Genomic DNA, 21,087 nt, shown 5'->3' with positions numbered 1-21,087 from the left:
TAGGGGAGCACAGCCACCTTCTCCCAGGCACTTGGTAGGAGTAGTATACTTAAGACATTCATCTACATGGTATTTCCCATAAGAGAACTGCTCTCTATTTGCTATGCAAATATAACAGCCTTTTGGTGGAGGAAGTGGTGTTAAGTGTGCTGTCCTAAGTGATCAAAGTTCTCCCCTTTTGCAGTTCCCATTGCGTACTTAGGCCTAGTAGTACATCAGCTGCAGGTGCTCTGTATATTGGAACAAACTGAGTCAGATCAGGCCAGAGACTTATTCTGTGTGTGTTGTACTGTACTCTCCATTCTGTAACTTTAGCCAAGCCCAACTGCCAACTGTCACCTCCTGTTCCTCACCGCTCCCTGTGTCACTGACCTGACAACAGGGAAGAAGAGGATTTGCTGCCCAACTGTGGAACAGGACCTGCCATGTTCCCTCAGCTCTGTACAAGCAGTCAGATGTGGCACACAGAGCCATCACATCACTGAACAGAGGTGGGGCATTACATGTGAGGTAGTGCAGGTGACTGACAATATCTCCACCACCAAAGCCTTCACTCATCAGAGCAGCATGGGGGTAGCACACCGTTCCTGCTGCACAGCTGGCAAAAGTCAGAGAGGAGTGTCCTCTCCCACTCCAACAGAACTTGGTTTTGCTGTGCTTAATGTACCTCACTTTCAAGTAAAATCCGGATGGTTAATTCATGTCTGAAGGAATCTAAGCAGGATATGAACTAGGTCATGTTTCTGATTGCACTTTGAAGGTGGGTAAGTTGCCTAAATTACACCAGTTAATTTTTCCCTCAGTACAGAGCTGCAGTTTCTGTAAGGGTTGAACTAAATGAGGCCTCAGAAAATGAGGGAGGAGGTTAAAGTTACACAGTTGGCACTCCTACATTAAATCAAAGCCTAACATTCATTACAGGAAGTCCTTTCAAGCATCACTTGCTATGCACAAAGAGGTTTAGAGAGAAAGTGTACAGATAAAAATCTCATCTGACAACGAGCAGACTCATTCGTACGTAAGCCAGAGATACAAGAACACACATGAACCTTCCCCTGTACAACTGGGGCTTGACAAACCACACAGAAGAGAAAATCGCTCTGCCAGCTACAGCAGGTATAAGAAACATTTGAAAAGTCTAAGAAAATCTAGAACTTAAGAAAAGCACCAGTCTTCCATTCTGGCTTTTTAAACCAAACACCAAGCGCTGCTTCTAATCACTTCAAGATAAGTAAGTGATGCCTGAAGCATAGTTATTCCCGGTGTAGTTGGGTCATTTCATATGTATCACCCAGAAGAGAAACTTCTGTTGTTAAACTGCAACTGCCAACTAGTTTAAGAGAAAATGCTGGCAGTGATTGCTCTTTTTAATAGATTTTTATGAAGCTTTTGGGCATTTCTGCCCTCAAAGGGCAAGGCAATTTATCAAATACACAAAGAACCAATTTCCTTCTATTATATACATTATATACAATTGAGTATTCAGTTCCTTCATTCTGCTTTCCTTGTAAACGGGCTTTCCAGTTCGCTGTGAGTGAAGAATATCTTCAGTAGAACACCCATCTGGCTCCTCAGCTGTGATGTAGCCTCAGCATCAGCCGCTGGAAACTCCCCATGTAAAACAGAATTAACTTCTGCTTTCAGTCTATCCCTCTTCAACCATTCCATGACTAGCTTAAGGCTAATTTTAAAAAAATGCAGGTTTTTAAGTCCAGTTTTCCCCTCTGGCCTGCCTGTCCTATGGACAACGTCACACAGTAGCAAGCCTCTCTTTTGAGTTCTTTGTCTCTGATGGCTGGATTTTTGTGGTGTCTTGTCGAGGTAATCCATAGAGGTAAATAGAAACACACACCAGGAGAGCACCCAGGAAGAAGGTAACAGCTGGAAGGAGACAAAACAGTTTAAATAAACACCTCTGTATAAGAAGAAACCTTCAGAAGACTAAGCTATATAAATTATGATATCTGAATGACAGTATTAAACAGGACAATGAGTTGTTAATAATTCACAGAACCTAGATAATCCTCTGTCACGGAGGACTTGAGCATTTGCTCAGTCCCCGCACCCTTTCAATTAGTCTCCTATCAGCAAGAAGGTGGTGGTCGTCAGAAAGCAAGTGTGAAACATCTCCTGCACTTCCGCATGCCATCCAGAAGGCTTACATTGCAATAAACTTAATCATAGAGACACGGTGGGTGTGATAAAGCGTGTGATAACACACTGTTTGTCTTTCCACATCTAGACAGGATTAAGAAACACTATTAATGACACTTTCTCAGAAAGATCACCAGTCCCATCTTTGGATTATCGCAGGAAAGCAAAACACACCCAAACCTGAAGAGCAAAGGCCTGAGCAGGAGCTACTAGGTACAGTATCAGACGCAGATTTGATCAGAGAGAAAATCATTTGTGGCTGCAGAGCAGCCCAGAGCAATGTGCTCTTTACTCTCAAAAATATTCACCACGTATCAGTCACGCCCCCAGCTCCTGTCTGACTTGCTCTCATGTGGTGGTGTCCACAGCAAATGGGGAAGGCAGAAGTTCATGCAGTAGCAGGTATAACTTAACAGGGATGTGTAAAGCCCTTGCAAGCTGAGGAACTAAATTGGCACTGGCTGTACTAAAACCAACAAGAAATGATAACTTATCAACAGCAGTCTTGGATAAGCAGCCGTATCACACACTAAACTGCATCAGAAAGTGATTCATGGATAAAACCAACATGGCTTTGCTAAGGGCAAATCCTGCCTGACAAATCTGGTGGCCTTCTGCAGTGGGGCTAAGCACTGGTGGAAAGGGAAAAGCAGCTGACATCACCTGCGTGGATTTGTGAAAAGCATTTGACACTGTCCTGCATGACACCCTTGTCTCTAAACTGGAGAAGCATAGATTTGCTGGGTGGACCACTCTGTGGGTAAGGAATTGGCTGGATGGTCACACTCAAAATGCTGTGGTCAGTAGCTCAATGTACAATGTAAGCAGGATGTGGACCTGTTGGTGTGAGTCCAGAGAAGGACCACGAAGATGATAAGAGGGCTGAAGCACCTCTCCTACAGAGACAGGCTGAGAGACTTGAGCTTGTTCAGCCTGGAGAAGAGAAGGCTCCAGGGAGAACTTACAGCAGCTTCCAGTGCTTAAAGGGGCCTACAAGAAAGCTGGAGAGGGCCTTTTTACAAGGACATGTAGTGACAGGACAAAGGGGAATGGCTTTAAACTGAAAGAGGGTAGATGTAGATTTAGATTAGATACAAGGAATAAAGTCTTCACTATGAGGGTGGTGAGGCACAGGTTGCCCAGCGAAGCTGTGGCTGCCCCATCCCTGGCAGTGTTCAAGACCAAGTTGGATGGGGCTTTGGGCCAGCTGGTCTAGTGGAAGGTGTCCCTGCCCGTGGCAGAGAGGTTGGAACTGAATGATCTTTAAGGTCCCTTCCAACCCAAACCATTCTATGATAAAGCTGTATGAGCTCTTAAGCTGTTTAAAATACAAAGAACCTTTCCTTTTGAGGTTGTAGGATGCCTCTATCATCAAGCACCTTATGCAATACATCAGCGCACAGGAGTCCTGGAGAAGACAAAGTTAAAACCAGAAAAATACAAAGGAGATGCAAAAGACTGCTTTGGTATGAATGGCATACAGCCCACTAGCAAGCAGCCTGCTGGCCAGGAAGGAAACACGCACCTACAGTCAAATATAAGGCAAAAAGGCACTTACTTATCTGTAGGCCAAAGAGGGCGACTGATGCCACAGTTGAAAGAACAATGGCTGCCGCTGCAGAAAAGCCTTTCATAATGTTATCTGTGTACTTAACAACGACTGAGGTGTAGAGGCCACCTACACTGGCGAGAACTGGAAAGCACATAAACAGGTTTCTGTTAGTAAAGGTGCAGTAGGTTACTCTCCAAATGATGCATTTTACTCCAGTGGTGTACTCCTTGTTTAGGTTATGGCGACCTAATTGATGATTTAATGCAACATTCAGCAAAATGGGATGTCTGCATAGCATCGAGTAGCTCAGATACAACTAATTTAAAGATGATCAACTCACTACTGTTACTTAGATTGCTGCTTCAGCACAATTTTAAATCGGACAAGTGAATAATTTCCAAGAAAATGATACTTTTAAATAAAATCCTTCAAAGCAGATTAAAAAAAACAGTGCATCAGATTGGATTTGTAGCTTTGTGCAATCAGTTATATCACAGTTAAAAAAAGGAAACCAATGCAACAAGATCCTAAAACCGCAAGATACTTACAGATGACAAACCAGACGTAGTATGTATAGCCATAGAAGAACCCTTTCTCAAGGACTTGGGCTCCGTCTGACATGTACACACCAAATAAAGTCACCACAATCCCAGATAAGTACATCTGAATATTCCTCACCCACAAGGAAGTATCTGAACTCTTCAAGACCTTCTCAAAATAGACTCCTAAAAAGAAAAGAATAAAAAGGATTTCAGTGAGATGAAGTGTCATTCTTCAAACACTATGAACCATGAACCATTGGTTCTACTGCAATCATCTTGTCCTACACACTGTTACAAATGTCAAGGACTCAACACCACATCCTGCCAATGTATGTCCTCCACAACAGGATTTTAATGGGTATGGAATGTCAAAAATTCTCTTTACAGTTGTTGTAACAACTCACTGACAACTGAAACTACTCCTCATTTCTGTTTGATTTGCCAGGTTTCTGTCCAGCAGTTTCTTCCGTACAGTTCTACACCACGAAAAAAACCCAAACCTTTCACCCTGGCACCTCGTATTTTATTGCCCGGGCAGTATTTACGTATTTCAGTATGATGGAGAACATTTTTTTTCCCCTCCATTGGGATACTTAGCAGTAAAAAACTGAAAACAGGGGTGGGACTGTATTAGCTCAGTACTGAGACTGAGAATTCCTCAGAAGCCTTGAGCTTGCAAAGTGCTTGGCAGAGTGGCCACATTCTGAAACCACAGCTTCAGGGGATTACAAGAGCAAATCAAAACCGACGCTTCCTGCTAACTGAAACTACAGATTGGTTTTGAGGAAATGGAATTCATTTTAATCTAAAGCCCTTGTTCACAGTGCCACACTGCTCAGCATTACTTTTATGCTCTGCCTCAATGAAATTCCCCAAATACCTTTTCATTACTGTACTTGGGAGGTGTATGTCAGGCTAAAAGGCTGACATTTGACAAGGCCATCACTACCTGCCTTTTTAATCACTGCTCCCGCACCAGGACTCTGCTTATCTCTGGAATTTCCTCAGGATTTCAAAACACAGACATTTCGCTGGACTTAGATTGTTTCAGCCACTTCCATGACTTTCTGGTGTGAGCCCTCCTGACTAATTACTGCTGATTAATGTCGCCCAAGAGCCTTCATAATCATATCAGAAAAGTATATAAAACTGACAAAGATGGCAGAGAGAAAAGATCTGTGAGTCAGAAGCCCTAAGTACACCTCCCAGAATCCCTGAGGTAGCTTCAAGGAAGGTCTTGCTATATTTTTATTCATGAAAAATGCAATTTATAATTTAATACAGCATGGGGAATAAATTAGAGAACAGATTTATATTTCAGGGGTACAAATAATAAAAAAACCACCAGGGAAACATCTCATCTGAATAGAGATTTCTGAAGTCTAACATCAACAAAACCCCAGCATCGTTAACAACTGCAGTGCTTAAAAGAACCCAGAAGAATCTATCTTGAGATTTCTGCCCGCTGAGAGGGCCCACAAAGCACACGCAGACGTAATCAGGTACCAGAGATTTGGCTTGAGTATCAACCATACTTGTAAATTTTATAAACTAAGGCAAGGGTAAGCAAAGCAATGGAACTATGCTTTCAGATGTCTGAAAATGCATGAAAATCAGCCCACTAAGCAAGATGAAGGAAGGAATGAGTGCTGCTTAGGAGAAATTACTCCTCAGTACTGTTCCAAGTTACAAGGGATCTGCCATTATATATTTGTTGAATGCTTTTATAAGCATTGTTGGTCTGCCGGATGCTTGGAAATTATCACAGGATCGGCGGTTTGAAGAAAAAACTTCTTTTCTTTCTCTGAGAGACAAAAACCATGTAACTTTGTTGACTTTGCTGGAATAATATAAACCACTTAGCCTGGTCAGTCCAGAAACTGAAGGTTCAGTGCCAAAATGGCTTCTTCATGTGGGTGTGGGAAGGAAGTAGAGGAAAGGAGTTTGAACAGTATTTATGTTTTCAACATGTAAAGCCCTAAGGGCACAAGGAGCTCCACAGAAGAAATGCTCTGTCCTCCCAGCTGCCTCAAAGCTACAGCTGTTGGTGAGGAAACACCCAAGCTGCAGTCCTTCTGTGGGAGAAGAAATCCATATGTGTCTAAGTCCTCTAAAGCTGCCTGCATCAGCCCTTTTGATGGTCTGAATTTGCAGACCTTTAGAAGAAAAGCTGTCTGCCATTTCACTGGGAAGACACCAAAGAAAAGCGACACACTCCTCCTTTCCTTCCCTGTCAACCAGAATGTTTTCCACAAGTAATGACTGTGTATGCACAGCACAAGATTGTTTTTGCAGGATTGTACAGTATTAGAGGTGAGTGATAGTACCTTGTTTTCTTACAGAAGGAGGGGGAAGAATCCAGTTCACAGACAGATAAATATGCCCCTGTGAGCCAGATTTCAAATTAAGAAGTAATCTGCATTTCCTTATTTCTCAGCACCAGCTCACTTGTCCTGAAGTTCTTGTCTCCTTCTGCAGAAGCCAGAGAACTACTATGAGGGGAAATGCTGGCTGTAGAACAAAACCAAACCAGACCTCCTTCATGCGGTCTATCTAGGCTTCTTGCTACTCTTCTTCCTCTCTGCCCTTCTCATGCTCCCTCTGCATCTCAGTTAGATTTACCACCTACAGGACCATGGCAAAATGTATTCCAGGGCTGAGCTAAGTGCAAGAACAGAGCAAGAAGCCCCGCCATTCCCCATATAAAAGAATGCAACTATTTTGTGTGATCACCGTAAGGCAGCTATTCACTGTAAAGCCCAATGTATAAAATTGATGTACATTAATTAATCATACCAAGTCATTACGGATGTTACCTACAGTATTATTCTAACCATTTGAAAGATGCTTCCACATGTAAACCAGCCTTCTAAGCTGCATCACATAAAACCAACAGTACATGCTCCTAGTCATTTGCTTGACATGAGTGATCATGTTATGAATCTGCCGTAATTACTGCAAGTAGAAGGTAGTTATGAGTAGATGGTGTAAAGTAATTTTTTATCTTTTAATCAACAAGGACAGCTAACTAATGTAGAAAGTTCTGGTTTAAACATCATGAGTGCAGTCCTTTTAATGTGCCCTGCATACAGAAATAATACTATACCTGCAAATCCTGAACACAGTACAGCAACAGCAATGGCTCCAAACCCTAGCCATGGATTCTGCTCCACCTGCATGCAACATCAACCGTTATTTAAAAAAGGACACAACACTTCAGTAATTTACAGTAATCAATTCCAGAATCAATTCCTTTGTTAAGTACAGCAAAATGATTAGCATTTCTTTACAGTGTAAAATGTACTTCCTTAGCTAGAGCTGTCCTTTGGATTAGCCTGGGGTAGCTGTGTGGTGTTTCACTGCCCATGTGTACCCTTAGCAACCCCTGCCATGCTCAGAGCACTGTCTCCTTGGAAGTGGGTTTTCTTCCCAGCTGCTGAACCTGCCCTTCCCGCTAATGCCACTGACCTGTTGCTTATGTCTCAGCTGCTGAAAACACTCATTTCTTCCTTGAACAGGATTAGGTCAGTGCCTCTGAAGGGTGTGTTTAAATGACATACCCGCACCCACAAGGCATTGGAGTTTCCCTCCTGATTTTGCCAAGTGCTTTGATTCGAGTTCTCTGCTCCAACAGCTACAATTGATACCAGGGCCAACTACTGGAAACATTACTCAGATACCCCTATGATGATGCATTAGGCTGCTTATGATGACTGTAGTAATTTATACTAATTGTAGCAATCAGTTGCCTTTCCAACCAGCAAGACTGGAGCAATACCACAAGCCTGCCTCAACTAGTATGCAATAAATGTGAAAAAGAATGAACAGACTGGTGGTTATGTTGTAGATGAAGTGGCTGGAAATAAGAAACAGACACTGCTCTGTGGGATATAATAAACCTCACTGTAATCCCAGCTGCTATGAAGTGAAGTACAAAGTATAACACAGTATATTCTTCGTTGTGAAGTGGCAAAATGTAAACTCTTACCTGTACTTTCGTAGCCTGAGCAGGCTTCCACTGAACAAGGGTAACACCACCGCACAGCATGAAGACAGAGAACCACTGCAACTTACTAAGGGTACGGTTTAGCATTAGGACTGTACATAAAGCTGTACAAGGGATCTTCAACTGGTACGTCACCTAAGGAAGGTGCAAATATAGTTTAGAGGATGTGGTTTTATAAACTCCTCCAAACCAAGAAAACAAAACAGAGAATTCAACTACAGAATGACAAATACAATTTCATATTGACTTCCTACTGATCCCTTGGGTTTGGTATCATTGCCAATTACAATAAAGTGAATGTGAAGCGACTCCAGCAGTGAGTGGGTTAGCTGAGCAAACCAGAGCTCTAAAACAGACAGCTCTAAAACAGAGTGTATGCTCTGAATATAACAAAGCATCATCTGGCTTTTAACATTGAGGCTAAAGAGAGTACCACGTGGTAGGCAGACAAATACCTAGCATGCCTGCCTCATGAAACAGGAAAGAGAAACATATTTACAGACCAGTTACTGACAAAAACATGTATTACCTGGTAGACTGCTGCATCCAAGTTGCTAAGAGCCACAAACGCCATATTGTTTTGGAGACCATATACCAAAGATGGAACACTTAATTTTAGCAGTTCTGTAGGACTTCCAAATACATTTTCTTTTAAAGATGTTATTAACCTTGTCAGACTTCCAGTTTCTCTGCAAAATAAAGTATAACAGAGGGTTCTCTTAAACTGATATTTGGAAACAGAAATCAAATCTATGAGTCCTATGGGAAGGTTGAAAATTTGTTCTCAACAATCAGTTGTACCCTCTGCTTATTAAAGATATATTAACAGAGAAAAACAATGAGGTTATCAACAAGTAGAAACCCCTGAAGGTGAGGAAGGCATTCTGGAATTAGGAGGTTAGATGTTTAAGTTAGATGTTAATGTGTAATAAAGTAAACAACAACCATGAACACTGTAAATAGCTGTGGTTTAAACCCAGCCAGACAGCTTATTCACTCACCCCCCCCCCCCCCTTTTTCCTCCCTCTTTCTTTCCTTCCCCCTGCTCCCGGAGGGGTGGGGAGCAGAATCGAAAGAATGCAACTCCCACAGGTTGAGACAAGAACAGTCCAGCAACCAATGTACAACACAAATCACCACCACTACCACCAACGACAACAACGATAAAATAACAAGGGAAGAGAATATGATACCACCCGCCGAAAAACGAGTCTGACCCAGAAGACCCCATGTCCTTCTGAGTAACTCCCAGTTACCCCCCCCCGGGCATGACGTGCTGTGCTACAGAACACCTCTTTGGCTAGCTTGGGTCAGGTGTCCTGTCTCTCCTTCCTCCCGGCTTCCCCTCCTCCCTGGCAGAGCATGAGACTCAGAAAGTCCTTGGTCAGACTAAACATTACTGAGCAGCAACTAAAACCATCGGTGTTATCAGAGCTGTTCCCAGGGTGAAAGTCAAAACACAACGCTGCACCAGCTACCAAAAAGGAGAAAAATTGACTGCTACTGCTAAACCAAGGACAACAGTGGAATAAGTCACTAAGCATACAGGCAGTGGGACAGAAGGCTGTTGTTTCCCCTCCACCCTTTTTGGGGGGGTATTAATATTTGTGTATGATGTCAAATGCCTGTGCTTTTCCAGATCCCCTTTAAACTGGGCTTCACAGCACAGACAAGAAAAGACTGTACCCTTGCACACTACTGAGCTGGAAACACCTTTCATTCCTCAGCCAGACCTCTTTTCCTCTTCTCTCTTGTGCTGCAGGAGATGCTGGACCAGCACCAGCCCACATCTGAAGAGGTCTGTCAGAGTGTGTGGCACCTCCCTGTCACCTTGCACCTTCACACATCTCCCACATGCAATTACAGCATGTGAAAGAGCAGGCAGTGGGGAAGAACATGCTGCTATTTGCTTCTGTCCCTTTTTGCAGCTTGCTCCTCAGCTTATTAAAGCTGACCTTTGCACTGTTCTCCCTTATCATTGGCACATCAATCTGACATTCTTGCTTACTTGTCATTGCCACTAAAGTCCTCCAGTTCCCTTCCCAGCTCTCCCCAAGTCCCATGTTCCCCCTTTGCATTCCTGTCTTACTTGGTCACTAATACCAACATCCTGTCCCCTCCCACAGAACTCTCAACGTGCAACCTGTATTGCCTTTGAATTCAACACTCCTTTTGCTTCCATTACACATGCATATGAAAAAATGGCTCATCCTCCTCAGCATTCCAGAAGCCCAGTTCCCCATATTTCAACCATAACCCAGCTTCTTTCTTTTTCACAAATGTGTGTCATCTACCTGCCCCAAACTCTTATAAGCAATTCCTAAAATTAGCCATCTCTCCGTGCCCCAGGCTCCTTCACTAACCACCTTGTTCCTGCGTATTTTCTGTTCCCCTGACTCTGTGCTCCAGGTTCTTAAACTTTTTCTCTTCAAAGATTTATGTACTCTACCCTCTCATGACCCTTTCATCCAAGTTTCTCTCCTAGACATGTACAAGAAAAACAAGACTTCCTGGTGACACCAAAGTGCAGCTGGACTGAAGTGCTTCTATCTGAAATATATAACTGCAAATAACATGTAATTATCAGAGATGCAGGTCTACTCCGTGAGATTAAGAAGTCATAAAATACCACACAGTAATGGCTTCTTCTATTTGCTGATACTAAGGGAGACTGTTAAATAAGAAAATAATATTTAACCTATACCTGCTTCTGTTCAGACCATGCTCAGTGAATTAGCTGATTTAAAGTCAAGTCTCAGCAGAAACAGTAGTGTCTGTCTACTTTGACTTCCAGCATGGAATTTCAGCAATGAAGAATAACAGGTGTCCAGTAAGCACCATTTTCACTTTATGTTTTGAGAGCAAGATGAACTAGTTCATCTTTGCAGTGGGTATGCTTTCTGAAGCATGCACTTATCAAGAGTCTCTTGATATAAGTATATCTTAAGTATAAAGATCATGTGGAGACAGATATAAATCTACACAAAAAAGAATTTAAAACAAGCCTCTGTGAACAGCTGAAAATGCAAAATAAGGTGCCCAAAGATTACATTGCAAAATCAAATAAGAAAATAAAAAATCTAGCTTGAATTGAGTGTTTCTGATGGTGATCTAGATTCAATTTAAAAAACATACTCTGTTTTCTTCATAGGTCTGAATGAGTGAGAGATACCAATAACAATCAGTTCTGCAACAGAAACATTCATTCATTAGAAAAGCTGAAGTTAAAACTAGAGTTAGCAAATCTCCTTTACTTTTCTTCATCCATTGCTAATTATGTACCATCTAAGAATGCAGACAATGTAATTAACAGATGGTGAATTGGACTTCAAATAAATATGAGAAGTTGAGAGTACAGTTGAGTAAACAATTAACACAGCTTAAACTATCATAAACAACTCCTTTAAAAGACAATCTTTTGGCATTCATCCATTCAATGTGCCTTCCAGGGGAAACCTTAAAAGTAAACACAGTGGAGTACGAAAACAAATTCTGCAGGCGGAACACGATGAGAGTCATACCCCAGTATCCTGTATGTGGCAGTTAGCAGTGCTGGCTGGTTCAAAAAGCAAAAGGTACCCACCCAAATGTATCCCTCTGTACAGAAAAAAACGGATCATATGCTATCTCCTAACTGGTTATTAAACTACAAAGGCACCTTGTTTGGAGTGAGAAAAATTGGTTAGGACTTTGAAACCAGAGGAAGCTGTAAAGGAGTCACTGAAAGAAACTGTGCTGGAATTTATGCTGTTGAGCATATTTTTAAGTGAGCTAAAATGGGAGATTACTAGGAAACTGGCAAATTTTGCTGATTATACTCAATTATACGTGATACGCAAAAAGAAACTTTCAATAGTTCTTTCACTACACCAAGCAGAATTCACTAGATCTTTGTCCATCTGAGAAACAGCTCAGTTACCTGGGCGGCAAAGGAAGGCACCCAGACCCACCAGCACCGGAGACATCCTGCCATTAAGAGGTGAACATGACCTGACGAATAGTGTCTGCTGGTGCCCACCTCTCTCCCCACTATGGAGAAAAACACCCCACTGGCTAACTAGATCAAAATAGGTATTATAACCTTCAAACAACTCAGTGAATCAGACCCATCCCATTTTAATTAGCAAATAAAGCACAACTGTCAATAAATGAGAAAGAATCATAGGAAATAACTCCATAATACAGCAACCATCTCTAAACTAGTTACAGGCATTTGGAAAAAAGATGTAAGTAGCCTTACGAGAGCACCAGATCAAGGCTCAGCTGTGTTCACAGAATTGAGCAGAATGTTATGAATCCTTAGGAGAGGGCCTGAGGCGAAGACAGAAAGCACCTTCACCCCTCTGCCTAATGCCATGACATGTTCACATCCTGAATGTTTCATGCAGCTCTGGATCCTGTTACAAAAAAGGATGTAACAATACTGGAAATGTTGTGGAGGTGGGTACTATGATGATCAGGAAAAAGTTAGAGTAGAACTCTCAGCTTAGAAAATGAATGAGTTCTGAAAACACAATGTACCTGTAGAGATAAGAAAATAAAAATGAAGGGAGAAGAACTATTTTTGATGTCTGTCAACCCAAGAAGACAGAATCCAGTGACATTGCTAGATAAAGTGTTCATTAATAAGCACTTTTTCACGTACCATGTAGTTACACTGCAGAAGTCATTTCACAGATACATCAGGGACTAACAGATCAAAAAGAAACAGGACAGTCTCACAGAGGACAGGATTGTTAGGTGCTACAGCCACACTATGCACATAGCATCCAGGCTGGGAAATGCACAAGCTTCTGCCAACAGCTAAAGAAAGTGCTTGCCCTATTGCCTATACTTCTGTTCTAAGCATCCTCTGCTGGTTACTGTCAAAGGGAGGACGATGGGCCAAACAGATCTTTGGCTGTGCAGGCCTGTTCTAAAAATGTAATAGACTTCCGAATTAAAAGTAACCACCACTATTGAGAAACGTGGGTTGCTACAAACTCCTGAAAGCGGGCTGGATCAGGATCCACACTGGTGACAACACTGTCAGAACCACAGTGCAATCACTCATTGGCAGAGATTCTCTTGCCAACATTTTGTGCTGGCAGAGGGAGAAGCCCAGGGTGCATAAAAAGGAAAACAGAAATCTGCCACCGGTCACACTTGCCTTTTCTAACACATTACATTTAATGAAAAGTTAAACAAAAGGCAGCTTGCCACAGCTACCTTATCAAATCCAAATATTGTCTCATTTCTAAAGCAAGTTAAAATGCTGTTTTGATGTTAAGTAGACATGTTCTGATAAAAATCTGAAGTACACCATGTGACTCTATGATTCTCTAGCGCAAAACAACCAGCCTCTGATGTACCAAAAGCCACAAAGAGATAAGCAGGGACCCTAAAAGAACAAATTCTACTCCAACAGCAAGAACCGGGCTTTGGAAAAGTACAGAATATAAAGATTCTTCCAAGAAGAATGTAGCACATGAAAGCAGAGAAAAAAGAGCAAGCTGAGGGCCTCCCTGCTTTAGATGCTCACACGTGGACTGAAGTTCTAGTTCTTAGCAACAGTTTGGGATTACAGAAACTCTAAATATTTTCTGACCACTGTTTTTCAGCATTGATTCCCCAGCCTAAGAGAGACAGCAAAATGCCCGTCTGCAACACTGTTTGGGAAATTTATGAGCAGGAACATCACAATTCTGTATAACTCAGCAGGCGACGGCTCACAGTTCAGCTTTCACCTACACCAGTGAAGACCCAAAACATCATGGATAATCCATGCTGACATTCTGAACCTATTCCAAACCATAATACAGAAATAGAAAATACGCAGAAAGGACACACCTGAATACTGTGCTGTTTACAAAGCAGTTTCAGTTGAAGAGAACTCACAAGCTCTAACCCCCTCTAAAATGACTCTTCCACAGCATGACTATCCAGCCACATTCTCAAGAATATTTGTACTTCAGTATTTGAGAATCTGAGGTTAGAAGCAAGGATTTGTTTTCAAAATACTGACTGGCATTCCCACACTTACTTAGCCAAGATGCCCACACTCAAGAACAACTTGATAACTTCAGTGATGCACACAGCCGTCGTTGAAAAGTACAGTTCTGTCCCCACTGTCCTTGTGTACCGCAGCGCGACTGTGTATGTTGCAGCAACCAGGGTCATCACCGTGAGGCAGTACAACTTGAACAGTAAGCTGACATTTTCTGAAAGAAAACAAAGATGACCACTCAGCATGCCCTTCATTTTAACTTAAGGACGGAAGCAGGGTGTTCTCCAGCTGGGGCACTGTATCAAACACTACTGCGGCAGCATACAATAATTAAGTGTTGTGAAATGCTTCCTATAAACAGTTTCAGTCAAATTTTAAAGTCCATTCTCAAAGCAGCTTGTATAGGAATGCAAGCTGTTTGAAAATAAGATGTCCTCTTGCCCTGACAATCGTCCTCCGTTCTGGAAAACCAATCATAGACTAATATTAATGTAATAGTAATCAAAACCCTCTCCTTTCCTTTCCTGCTCCTTATGTGACAGTAAAAGCCTGCTCTGACCCTCTCCACGTAGCATATTGAAGTCTGACACAAAGAGCGTTGGCAGACTATTAAAAGCAAAAAGAAAAGTATCAGCAGAGAAGGGATTCAATATAGCAAATCTTGCTAAGTAAAGCAGCATTTCTTTCAGCCTTATTTTCCACCTGAGTTCGCAGAAGAGAGTTCTGCTCAGAACAGTGGTGGAACTTCACACAAAAGGCTTTCCTGAAAAATTACTTACAGTAGAAAACACTGAGGTTATTAGAATCACTAGAGGTTATTACGATCACAGAATGGTTAGGATTGGAAAGGGCCTGAAGATCATTGAGTTCCAACCCTCCTGCCACAAGGGGTTGTTATTTACTTATTGAAGAAAATTAAACCATACAATGGGTATGTTATCATCTGTGTTAATCCCAATATCTTCCCCACTGCTACAATGGAACAACAGTAGCAGTCCTTGTAACAGTTCTGCCCCAGATCAACTGCTACCCTGCATCATCTGGGAGTCAGCCTGTCGCAGGTCAGCTGGTGAAAGGCAGTTTTTCACACAGCTGTCCTCCTCTGTGGCTTGAAAGTTCCGTTGGGTGAACGTAACCAGTTTACAGAACAGCTCAGAGGGCATCCCTACCATTAAAAGAGAAGAGAGGCAACTCCAAACAGGACTGCTCTGCACAAAGGCATGACCTTTGTGACATGAGACCTTAGCAAATGGGTAGTGTCTACAAAACCATCTTTCAAGCCGGTAAATTGTTCTTTATTACAAACAGCATCTGAGGCCTAGATGTTGGTCACTCAGCAGCATCTTTCAGGCCATTATCTGACTATTCCAAAGGGACATAATTCTAATTGGCATATGTTTATATTCCTGTGCTGATTAGGGAATGAGCTAACAGATAAGCTCCAGGCAGATCTGTAATAACTTCGTTCATTTAATATGGGAATGAACTGCTGAATCCAACGCAACTGATGTTTGGGTTCACTTTTCTTTCCAGTCACCGATGTCTCCTATTGCATAACATTTCTGCAAGGTACAGTTAATACCTTCTGCTGCTGCCATCGTTTAAATTAGTTACTTCCTTACAGATAAAAATCTCACCCACATCAGTAACCACTTTTAAAAGGTAGAGCCAATTAGTTTTTGGACTAACAATGCTTAGGAGAGACTTACAAGCTATAATCCGGTTTTAAATTATATCTGGATCATGGGGAGGGGCAGTGGGAACCCAAGGCCCCAACAGCCAGTAAGTAAAGTTAACCCAGTCCAGCCCCACAAGAACAGATTTCCTAATGATGTTTTAGTGCTGACAGAAATTATAACAACAACGTGTTTTTACACGTTAAGATTTTAAGTCTATGCACTACCAGATTAAAACTAAATTTAATCCTTGCCTATGTTAACTACTCTTTGAAAATAAATAAATAAACCAATGTCCCAGTTTGGCAGAAGTTTGTAAACTAAATGCAGCAGATACAATGAAGCTATGATCATGATGACCTGACCATCCTTTCAGAGTTCTCACACCATGTGAAAAGCTGATTGTGGTTGGTTTCTCCAGCCTGGCTCACCTGTCTGTATCAGTACCAATGCAGTGCTGGGAACTGAAGTTGGGGTATCGATATTTTCTTGCTGGGAAGTCTGAACTTAAACCAGCTTAGAAATTAAAACAAGCTAAAAGTTGAAAGAAGATGCTGTTTTCTTTCTCAGAGTTTCTTTCACTGGCTTCTGTAAATCCCACAATGGACAGAGGAGGTGGCTGATTTCTTATCAAAGTAACAAGTGACAGAACAGCTAACAGCCTCAAGCTGTTCCAGGGGAGGTTTAGACTGGAAAAATGTCTTCACAGAGAGGGTGGTCAGGCACTGGCACAGACTGCCCAGGGAAGTGGTGGAATCACCATTCCTCAGTGTTCAAAACCATGTAGATGAGGCCCTTAGTGACATGGTTTACTGGTGGTCATGGCAGCGCTGGGGTAACGGTTGGACTTGATGATCTTACAGGTCTTCTTCCAACTGAGCTGATTCTGTGATTCCATGGAACAATTTCCAGCAAAAGGGACCAGACAGGCCAAAAGCCTCAGGGCACACATGTGGGCCGCCGACAGAGCTCACACAACCGCTATTGTAAACGTAAGCCCAAGGCACGGGGGCACACACAGCGTGCGGCCGGCCGAGCGGTGGCATCTCACACCCGGCCCTACATACGCTGCGAAAAACCCTCCTGCTCCTGGCCCCTGTCCTCCTGGGTTTCCCCTCTCCTTTGAGTCTGCTACTGGATCTGCGGCGCCCTGAGCAAGGCCCCCCATGAGGGTGGCAAGCAGAGGGACGGGCAACGACTTCCTGCAGCATTTAAGCCCACCCTGCCTGCCCCAGGGCTGCGGGAGAGCACAGGTTCTGGCACCAGCGGACTCCAGGGGCCGGCGGTGGCTTCAGTGACCTGCAGGGAAAGTGCCGAGGAGCGGCGGGGTCTGTCTCCACACCACCAGCGGCCCGGGCTAAGCCCCAAAAGCGATGCTTTTTCACCATGTTTAAACACCTCCAGAGGCACCGTCGCCCTTAGGGCCACCTTCAGCCGCTGTCGGCTCCAGGGCGGCTGCGCCACCGGCGGCCCAGCGAGTCCCGGCCGCCCGCTGCCAGGCCGGACAGCGGCTCACACACGCCGGAGCGGGAGAGGCGGCGGTTCCGCGACGCAGCCCCGCCGGCAGCCGGCGGACATCGAGAGGGCGGGAAGGGAAGCGTGGGGGGAGAGGGAGAGCGCCCCTCCCCGCCGCGGCCCCCCAGAGCCCCTCTCCCCCCCGTTCCCGCGGTGGTGGCTCCCGGCCCCGCAACCCCCGGCGGGGAGGATGGTTCCACTCCCCCTGAGCCGGGGGGAACCGCTGGCTCGCCGGTCCCGCTTCATCTTGGGTGGGGGCGGGATTGCCCCCCCCCCCCATGTCCGCACCTCCCTCCGAGAGCCACGGTTTCCCCTGGCTGACCAGCGCCTCCGCCCTCACCTTTCGGCGGCGACATCGTGCCTACGGAAGGCGCCTCCGCCGTGCCTCGCCGCTCCTCCCATTACACCATAGAGTGCAGCGCCGCCGCTGCCTAGAGCGCCCCGCCTCTCTCTCTTCACCATCGAGTCGGCGGCCGGTCCGTGTGGATAGTCTTCCCCCCACCCCAAGCCTTGCCAGGGAGGCGGAAGGTTGTGGGTAGGGCGCCCCCTGGCGGGTGGTGGGTGTCTTCCCGGCCTGCCGGGGCGGCTTACCCTCCGCTTTCACCGAATTTAGCCTTTCCACAAGAAGCAAACCCGGGAGGCTGGTCGGAAGGTACCCCGAAGGTAATCTCGGAGCAGCAGGGCCTGCCCAGGGTGGTTGCCGGGCCCCAGGAGGGACGGAGTTGTGGGGGCATTGCCAAAGGGTGAGGTGAGGGGCGGACAGGGCAGCAGCTTTGCTGCCGCAGCACGAACCTCGCATCACAGGGTGAGGAGATCCGAAGGGCTTGGAAACGGCGCCGCGTTCAGTGTGTACAGCGACACGGGCAGTCAAACACCGCCGGGTGGTTTTAGTGACCGTATGGATGCGTGCGGACTGCACAGTAAAGCTTAGGGACCCCGAGGGGTACGCTGCAGTCTGTACTGCTGGCTGTGTGATGTGTCAAGTCTTGTACTCCCCGAACAGCAGCACCTGAAAAGGATGAAAAACCCAAACCCAGCTGTGAAGGGTGGTAGTGCTGATGGAGAAGTAGCTTGAACTTGTGCCAGAAACAAAGGAGGAGGTGGGACTGTTCCTTTCAGTGCCACCTGCGTGGAGTTCAGTTCAGCCTGATCAGGAAATAGCACCTCCCCTGTTTCTTAATCCCTGTGGATCTTAAGCAGGAGCTAATTTAACGCTGTTCTCCAAAACAAGCCGTATGTTGAGTTTTGATCTTCTCCGGTTTCCTTTGGCATCTGGATTTTAGATGCCTGCATTTAACTTCTATGTACAGCGAGTAGTCGGTGTAGTCCTTTTGTATTCCATTGCCTGATCAGAACCTAAGTACTTAAGAGTAGGGTTAATAACATTGTACAGTAGCAAAGAGGAGTCCACCCTTTACTAATATTTTTATAAGAGAAAGTAAGGCTAGGACAGGGCAGGAATGGCTTTAAACTGACAGAGGGAAGATTTAGGTTAGATATTAGGAAGAAATTGTTCCCTGTGAGGGTGGTGGGGCACTGCACAGGTTGTCCAGAGAAGCTGTGGCTGCCCCATCCCTGGCAGTGTTTAAGGCCAGGTTGGACTGGGCTTGGAGCAACCTGGTCTGGTGTAAAGAGTCCCTGCCCACGGCAAGAGGTTGGAACTGGATGAGCTTTAAGGTCCCTTCCAACCTAAACCACTCTGTGACTCTATGAGGAACAAAACCTGGTAACTGCAAATGTGTCACTTTGTTTCCAGGCCCCAGGCCATGAGTCTGTGCACCCTATGTGTATGGTCTTGTCCTCATGAGTACATTCACCTGTGCACCAGCAGAACCAGATTAAATAAAAACCAAACCCAGGTTCCAGTGGGCATCAGCTGAACTTTGTCTCCCCTTTCACAGGACTAAAGCATTTTGAAAAGTAACCTCTCCCTTTTTTCTGAACTATTGAACTATTTTATTGGAGTAAACACCCACCAGTTCACACACACATTTCTCATAGCCGGGTGTAAGTTCATAGCTAACCAACATGTTTCTGCCATGCCAGAACCAAGATGTAGATTACAATTGTATTCCCCGGTATTTTAAAATACCGCAGTATCTTCTCCAGTGGAAAAGAACAAGCAGAATAAAAGGGATTTTTACTCCTCAGTTTTCTTTACAATAAATGTATTTATGGATTCTTGAGATACCAGTTTGTTGGTTCAAAATAAGAACTTTAGCATGAAAGGTTCAAAATAAATAATGATAAAAAATACAGATATCGCAACAAAAAGTATTTAATAAAGCAGCAACAGGGTATTTTTTCTTGATGAAAAAAGAAGCTGCAGCTGCTAATAGCATTCATATTTTTAATAATAAAACTGAAAATTGGTGCCAGCTCATAATTTAAAAACATGGAAGAGCAGCACATCTGTTTGCTAATGCTCAGTTTATTTTCACATAAGAGAAAACCACATAGTGGAAAACCATTTAGTTAAGTTCTTTCTGTGCTCTTCTCCTTGGAGACAGATACAGAAAAGGAGAATGTTGTCATGCACAATGCCACAGGAGAGTCACCCAGCAGCTTGGATCTTCAAGCTTCATTGTACAGGCTTGTACCACCTGTGTACCACCACACCACACTGCACCTGACTGAAAAAGAGATTTGGAAACCTTAGCACATCATGTGCCATCACAGATGCACACCTGGACATTTTGCAGACAACAGCTTCTGGAGCTGTTTGTTGTTGTGAAAAGCATCTCTGTTTTAAAGTATCCCCTACTTGCATTTGAGATGTTTCATCTTGAAGCTCATGATTCACAAGCAAAAATACTAGCTGCAGTTGCTTTGATAAGACCTGGCATATATTTCCCTGCCACAACGAAATAAAGCTGAAAACCTGTTCCTGTTGTGCTTTAGTTTTTCAAACATAAGTGAAACAGAGCTTTTGAAAAGGTGCCCCGGAGATAAGGTCCTATGGTTTCAGCGTGCTCACCAGCACACTGTTTAGTTGATGAATACAGAAATTGCTAGATACCTAAAAGGCTGCCAGAGCCATGGGAATTAAATTTTCTCTTCCCTGCCTCCCTGCCTTGGCCTACACTTGTGATGCCTATTACCCTGCAGAAACACTTGGGTTAATGAATGGAGAGGACCAAGGACTGAGAGTGATTTACTTTTGCTGGGTTTACTTTCTTGACAATTCTGCTGTAAGGGTGGAGCTGTGACATTCAGGTGACTCTCGTCATACCAGTTTTATTTCATAGAATCACAGAATGGTTTGGGTTGGAAGGGACCTTACACCTCATACAGTTCCAAACCCCTGACATGGGCAGGGATACCTTCCATTAGACCAGGTTGCTCAAAGCTCCATCCAACCTGGCCTTGAACACTGCCGGGGATGGGGCAGCCACAGCTTCTCTGGGCAACCTGTGCCAGTGCCTCACTGCCCTCATAGTGAAGGATTTCTTCCTAATATCTAATCTAAATCTACCCTCTTTCAGTTTAAAGCCATTCGCCCTTGTCCTGTCATTACCTGTCCTTGTAAAAATTCCCCCTCCAGCTTTCTTGTAGGCCCCCTTTAAGCACAGAAGCTGCAATAAGATCTTCCTGGAGCCTTCTCTTCTCCAAGCTGCACAAGCTCAAGTCTCTCAGCCTGTCTCCAAAGGAGGGTT

At 44.2% G+C, this 21,087-nt stretch overlaps 1 protein-coding gene across 1 annotated transcript; it reads right to left on the bottom strand.

Moving 5' to 3' along the window:
* Positions 1–1,349: 1,349 nt before the first annotated feature.
* Positions 1,350–17,802, bottom strand: SLC35A1 (solute carrier family 35 member A1). The gene is made up of 8 exons (XM_061369742.1): positions 17,772–17,802; positions 14,277–14,454; positions 8,784–8,943; positions 8,237–8,389; positions 7,355–7,421; positions 4,255–4,431; positions 3,713–3,847; positions 1,350–1,881 (listed from the first exon to the last, which is right to left on the bottom strand). The coding sequence occupies exons 1-8, from the start codon at positions 17,785–17,787 to the stop codon at positions 1,751–1,753; spliced, it is 1,017 nt and encodes a 338-aa protein (XP_061225726.1). The 5' UTR covers positions 17,788–17,802; the 3' UTR covers positions 1,350–1,750.
* Positions 17,803–21,087: the final 3,285 nt, after the last annotated feature.

The sequence above is a fragment of the Neopsephotus bourkii genome, unplaced genomic scaffold, assembly GCF_033783945.1.
Source record: "Neopsephotus bourkii isolate Nb327-2 ecotype Australia unplaced genomic scaffold, CSIRO-AGI_Nbou_v1 NB_1511, whole genome shotgun sequence".
NCBI classification, from domain to species: Eukaryota; Metazoa; Chordata; class Aves; order Psittaciformes; family Psittacidae; genus Neopsephotus; species Neopsephotus bourkii.
This window is presented reverse-complemented; position numbering and strand designations above follow the sequence as displayed.